General features: G+C 32.9%; 1 protein-coding gene across 2 annotated transcripts; it reads right to left on the bottom strand.

Annotated features, from left to right (window-relative positions):
* Positions 1–1526: 1526 nt before the first annotated feature.
* On the bottom strand, positions 1527–5989 carry LOC134686888 (uncharacterized). 2 transcript variants are annotated; one of them, XM_063546723.1, is made up of 2 exons: positions 5889–5989; positions 1527–3810 (listed from the first exon to the last, which is right to left on the bottom strand). In XM_063546723.1, exon 2 carries the CDS (start codon positions 3571–3573, stop codon positions 1780–1782), a length of 1794 nt encoding a protein of 597 aa, XP_063402793.1. In that variant the 5' UTR covers positions 3574–3810; positions 5889–5989; the 3' UTR covers positions 1527–1779. The 2 variants fall into 2 exon arrangements, with proteins under 2 accessions (XP_063402793.1, XP_063402794.1); XM_063546724.1 differs by lacking the exon at positions 5889–5989 and adding an exon at positions 5731–5839.
* Positions 5990–7253: the final 1264 nt, after the last annotated feature.

The raw sequence follows: 7253 nt of genomic DNA, 5'->3' as shown, positions 1-7253 counted from the left end.
AGTGATACTGGTTTGATGCGCATAGGCCAACCATCTTGCAAATCCCCACTGAGTCAAAATGTCACAATAAGGAATTAATTATATAAACACAGGCTGTAACTATAGGTTTTTTTAGTGCATTAAAATTGAAAATGAAAATGGGGAATGTGTCAAAGAGACACCACTCCGACCAAAAATGAATCTTCAACCGAGCATGAAAATCCCCCACACGAAGGCGGACTTCACCTGGCCCTTAACAAAATGTGTACTATTTCAGGGAAAATGGACGTCACATCAAACTATAAAAATGCAGGCAACAGTGGTATACCGCTGTTCGAAAGTCGTAAATCGATTGAGAGAAAAAAAACAGTGTTACAAATATATCCTAGGAAACACATCAACTATAAGAGGAACACAAAGAAACACCAGAAACACTGAGGTGCAACAAAGACAAACAACAATGCAACATACACAGAAACGAACTATAAGATAACAACTGCCATTTTCTGACTTGGTACAGATCATTTAAAGAAAAACCTGGTTTTATGTCTAGCCAAACATCACGCTTTTATGGCAATGTTGAATATAACACTCAAAATGATAATATTACATAACAGGAATACTGTACAAATTAATGCAAAAACATTTACGTCAAAGAAATACGCAAATGAACAACACAATAGTACATTCGACATGCTGACCGCAGAATAAAAACGAACACGTAAAACCACTTAGGACAGCACACAATAAAGAGTTGCGCTATAAGCACATGCTACGCCCGTTGCCCTTTTAGCTTGTCTTAATGCTGTAAAAGATATTTTGGGTACTTAAATTAGGCTTTCAATGTTCTCATTTGAATTATTTTACATTTGTCATTTCTGGGTCTTTTATAGCTGACTTTGCAGGCTTTACTCATTGTTGAAGGCCATACAGTGACATATAGTTGTCAATTATCTTTTTATGTTTGAAAGGAAGCTTAGGGCAACAGATATAAACAATTGACCAAAGTTTCATAACATTTTGTGAATGTGTTTATGAGTGATTATCCGAAAAACGGAAAAATAACCCCTTTGTAAGCATACAGAATCATAAAACGGAAACGTAAAATGTGAAATTTATAAAAACCGAAAAGGAGCTTACGTTGATAAATATAAACAATTCACCAAAGTTTCATTTAAGTTGATGAAAGCATTTTAAAGTTATTGTCCGAAAACTGAAAAAAAAACACCGTTTTTGAGGATAAAACATAACATGGAAACGAAAAATCGGAAATTTATAAAAATCGACAGGGAGCTTACATCAATAGATATAAACAATTCAACAAAGTTTCATAAACGTTTGTAAAAGCGTTTCTTAGTAATTGTCCGAAGTATGGACGACGGACGGACGGACAACGGTATACTATAATACATTCCGTCTTGGACGGGCGTATAAACACGGCACAACAGAACCAAGTATTGTCCGTCCAACAACAGATTTTACGCCACAAAAGATAGTCATAGATTAGTTTCTAAAGGAAACAGTTTTCTCTCATGTTTTTTCTCACATTTTAGACACGATCGACGACATTCTAGCAGAATGAAATCTTTAAAATATAATAAATTTGAAACGATTTGTATCGAAAAGTTTTGGATAGGCTATTTACAAAGAAGGTTAGTAGGAAACAGCAAACAATCAAAATTTTTTTTTTGTCTTTAAATGAGACCAGACAAACAAATGATCAGAATCAGCAATCGAATAGTTCAGTCCAACTCATAGGTTCGTTTTAAATTCTAGAGTGAACAAAAGTATCAATTTACACTAGTTTAACAATTTTAGTTTACACCAGCGGGCAAAATGGCTCGAGTCATTAGAAAAATAAGAAAACATTTTTTCTCCTATCCGCTCCCTAGCTCGACTAACTACCTCTTCAGGATCATAAGTTGTAAAATCACTCTCATAATCAAATACTGAAACAGTTCCATTAAATGGAACTTTCAAAATATCACTTTGTATTTTTTTCTGTTTAAGCGGTCCATTGAATGCATAGTGTGCAATTTCGCACTTAATATACTTTTCTTTGCGTTTGATAATGTCAAGAACAACTGAACAGTGCAGAAGTTTGAAATATCCATACAAAATTATGTCACCTTTTTGTAAGTCGTCCTTAAGCCAAACTTTCTTTTTTGTAACACTAAGCATTTTCTCATTTCTCTCGAAGCACGTTTTACAAAGCATGCCATGTTTATATTCGACCTGGTTCCTTAATAGCTCGTCACTTAGTCCACGTAATCCTTTCTGTAACTGAAAACATATTTTAAAAACAACCACAGCTTTTCTTATCTGAATGCTGAGTTTTTTTCCGGTAACACACCAAGAAACAAAATGTTCGCAATTATTATCCCAAATATCATACGCAAATTCTTCCTTGGCTCCATGCAAAGCTTCAATTGCCCGTTTAACAACTTCTTCGGGGGATCTCGGCTTTATACTTCCCCAATATTTACAAACCCTAACTATATCCGTCTTTAAATTGACAGTTTCAGTAGCACGTTTTAATTTAGCTAGTTTTCCTTTACGACGTATACTATCCCTAACGGCACCCATAGCACTGTTTGTTTGATGAATTATTTCCAAATCAACTTGATTACTGTTATCATCATTCGGTGGAAATACTCTAACGACAATTGCGTGATGGTCATAGAAACTCCTTGAAAGAATAATATGGTCACCTTGGTTGATTTCCTTCCAGGTTTTAACTTGTACTGGTTTAATACAATCCATACAACTTCTGCCAGCCTCACTCTCATCATATTTCATCAATTGTAAAGATGAGTGTAAAACATTCGAATCCGTGTCATCATCGGCAATGCTACAAGACAATAGGTCTTTATCGGAGTGTACCCAATCATCACTATTTGTTCCAAGTAAATAATCACTTTTCTCCTTTTGTATCGATTCCAAAGTGGATTCAATATATATGTAAAATGTAGAATTTCCTATTTCTATGCCATTTTCAAAAATATCATCAAAATCCAAATCATTTGTATCTACCTCTTCAGTTATTTTGTCTAAATCAATTTGTTTTACTTCTTTTGAAGGTGTGTTTGTTTGTGTCATTTTATAGATAGTAATGTGTGACGGTGGTCTTTGCATCATCAGGACATCGCCTACCTTTGAACTTGTCGACAATGGATTTACAACATGTAATTCGTCTTGCGATGTTTCTGTTTTAGTATTTAGATCCATTAGATATTTTGTATTTGTTACGGTCTTCTGACGAACTTCGTTGACACTAGACTTGGTTTCAATTTTTGCGACATCTATTAACTCGTGAGTTGCTTCTTGTTGATTTTCAGTAGGAGTTTTTTCGTTCATATTATAAAAGAAGATTGTATCGTGTGATTGGTCAACAGATTCGTTAACATGTTTTTCGCTATTCCCATATTTAACCAAATGAGCATGTTCCTCATTCAAGTCTATCGGGTTATCAATAGTCTTTTGGCAGCTTTTTGATGCCAAGTCGCTCATTAGAACTAAGTTTTCAGTAACTATTTTTCTATCATAATTGTTTTCCCAATGATAACTTTCTAAAGATTTACTTTTATTCTCCATGGTTTCTCATTGTGACCACTAACGAAATAATAATTCTTTATCAATTGACCGCTGATTTAGTCTGATATTGTGTCTCAAAGTATTATCAATAAGGTCGGGTTACTGGTATGTTGCAAGTTTCCTGGTTTGAGATTTTAATGTAGTTCATAGATTTTCATATCTATCTTGATTTTTTTATTCGGATTTGCCAGCAATCAAACTTGTGGTGGCTTCACAGTCTAAGTGCTAATATTTCACCTGAAAAAGAAAACAACAGGTGTCACATACATGTTGCCCTAAAGCATTCTTGTTATATAAACATCCATTTGGCAGTTTGAAATTTTTGTAAATACCGCCTATAAAGCTAATTCATGAACATGGGACATAAATTCGAATTCGAACTAATGATCATGAATATCGTGAATGTACGGAAGCCGATAAGAGCCATTCAAAAAAAATATTTTATGTCGTTATTACGACATAGCATGTCGTAATTTCGACATAACATGTCGTTATTACGACATCGCTATGTCGTAATTTCGACATAACATGTCGTTATAACGACATCGCTATATCGAAATTACGACATATCCTGTCGTAATAACGACATCACTATATTTAAAAGAATATGTATTATGATTGGCAAGAGACTAAATGACAAAGAAATTAACAATTATACGTCATCATAATGCCCTCAATAATTAGAAAAGCCCTCGCATAGTCAGCTATAAAAGAGGGAGGAAAGATACCAGAGGGAGAGTCCCCGAAATGCTGTGTTGCAGACAGTGTTATTATTCAATTATTAGCACCCTTGGTAAAACTCCAAATTTCATATTTAATTCATTTTATTGTTAAATAATTTACATGAAGCTTAATAAGTATATATTTGTTAATTGCATAGCTTTTGCTATTTGAATTCATTGGTTAAAGATTTATTTATATTAATTTGTAAAGTTTAATATTTGCATCGTCGCAAAATCTTTGGATACCTTCTTTGAATACCTTCAGTGAGAAACTTACATATTTTATAAAAAACAATTGAGGTTAAAAATTAACGTTTATCCAATGGCTGTACAGACAGAATAGGTAGATAATACTATGTGAATATGCGAGCCTAACTTGCCAGCTAAGCATCCCATCTCCCTCAAAATAAGCGCATACTGCATGGCTTCTACATGCCTTGTTGTAATAAGGGTGAATTAAAGTATCAATTGGCAATCATAATACATATTCTTTTATATATAGCGATGTCGTTAAACGACATGTTATGTCGAAATTACGACATAGCGATGTCGTAATAACGGCATGTTATGTCGAAATTGCGACATGCTATGTCGTAATTACGACATCAATTTTTTTTTGAATGGCCCTTATCGGCTTCCGTATGAATGTTTGTATTTAGTGTTTAAAGTTGTGAGTGTTTGATATAGGTGACACTGCTCTCTTCATGATTTGTGAAATGTGCTTTTTTACGCCAAAAAAACCCCCAACATATACTTAACAATGTGGAAAGATGCAGCATGATTGAAATAAGAATATTTTGTCTATTAATATAAAATCTGGTACCGAATATAAAGAAGCTCTTGTTTGAATTTGCTATGGAAAATGCGAAAAATTTTCGTAGTTTTGCATCAATTTACGAAATACAAATGCTTAATTCACAGCATGTTTGTATAAATGTATATGATGGGATCTGTGTTTCACTTTGATACAATCATTTCTTGAACACTCATCAATGTAAACAATGTACATAATACAGATGTACATTAAATGAGTAAACAAATACCTTTTTACATACTTCACAGATATGATGCTGTATTAATGTAACAATATAGGTCTTTCTTAATTCTTATTGAGCATGATGCAAGCATACTACACATACAATTATATTTTTGCCATGTTATTGTTCGTCCGTATATAATTATGAATTGATGCTTCCTGTTCACCCGGAAATTTTTACTAACAATCGTTTCCTTGACGTTTAACCGAAGTGTTCAACTTCTTCCTGTTCTGTTACCATGAATTGTGATAATATTCTTTTGTTATGCATATGCGTCTGTAATAATTGCACTTCAATCTTAATAAATAACACAGAATGAAAACGGACATATTTTACATAGAATTTGAGGTCAAAATCATTTATTTTAGAATATGATGTGGTTGAGAAATCTTATTTACCTTCCATATCTATTAGTTCTTTAAATAGATTGATAGATCAACATGATCAAGTGTTTGTCACAATGTCAACAAAATATACAAGATATATATCCATTACATATATTATAACTGCCCATTTCCGGTAAAGATGATATAGCCCATTATAAACACGTACTAACCTTTGTTTAAAGTCACTGCACAATTGTATAAAATTTAAACATAATCATTTGAATGAGTCAATTGTTATAAGATCTGTGTAAGATCTGCAATAATGTTACAGGTGAATTTCTTATAGAAACGGTAGGTTAAAGGTCAAGCTTAAAATATCTCACCTATCTAGCAAACGTTTTATGCACTTGTAATTTCTGTATTTAAAATTTTTAAATAATGAACTTTTCGATATTTAAACAAACGAATTTATTTTTTAACGCTTTAGACTTAAGGTGTGTGTACATAATACCTATAGAATACTCAATGTGGTGCGACAATAGTAACTGCTGACCTCTGACAGAATAATTGAAAAACATGAGTATAAGTTTTAGAATTAAAATTAGAATTATTTAAAAAATAATTTTCTTTATATTCCTAATTTGCAATGAATTTTTACTGAGGATTCTTTTTAAAACTAAAGGTATTATTTGTTGGAATATGTGTTATTCATGTATGTGTAGTATTACATCAAAGTTCATCATAAAATTCAGGTTGAGAGAACTCTTTATATAGTATTGTATGAAGACGAAATATGGAATCTTGTTGATACTTGAATGATTGAGGATCCTCCGTCTTTGTTGGATCGCGGCCTGACTTATGTTTTATCATTTTTATATATGCTTAAGGTTCATCATAACCTTTTGGCTAATATGGCCGTACTAATTATAAAAAAGATGATGTGGTATGATTGCCAATGAGACAACTGTTCACAAGAGACCAAAAATGACACAGACATTAACAATTATGAGTCACCGTACGGCCTTCAACAATGACCAAAGCCCATACCGTCAGCTATAAAAGGCTCCGATGTGACAATGTAAAAAAAAATAAACGAGAAAACTAACGGCCTTTTTTATATAAAAAAATTAACGAACATCAAATATGTAACACATAAACAAACGACAACCACTAAATTACAGGCTCCTGGCTTGGGAAAGGCACTTACATAAATAATGTGGCGGGGATAACATGTAAGCGGGATCCCAACCCTCCCCTAACCTGACAGTGGTATAACAGTACAACACAAGAACGAACTATAAAAATCGAAAAAGACCACAAATTTTACTCTGAGAACAGAAAAACCTATGAACCTGCAAACGTGTAAAGGGATGGCAGAAACTAGGTTTACAAATTTGAAATGCATTTTTTGTTTCAGAAAATTATAATTTTACTTCATTTTGCTTTTCTTTTTGTTTTGTTTCTACAGAAGATACCAAAATAAACTAATTTGGGAAAGAGGCTTGAGAATCTCCCCTCATTTAATACATGTTGTCAGTAGTATTAATTTAAATGGACAATAGAAGGACAATAGACATCTGCAAACAATAGGTGAT

This window comes from Mytilus trossulus, chromosome 10 (genome assembly GCF_036588685.1).
Source record: "Mytilus trossulus isolate FHL-02 chromosome 10, PNRI_Mtr1.1.1.hap1, whole genome shotgun sequence".
Classification (NCBI taxonomy): Eukaryota; Metazoa; Mollusca; class Bivalvia; order Mytilida; family Mytilidae; genus Mytilus; species Mytilus trossulus.
Note: the sequence above shows the minus strand (reverse complement) of the source record. Positions and strands in the feature narration are given on the sequence as shown.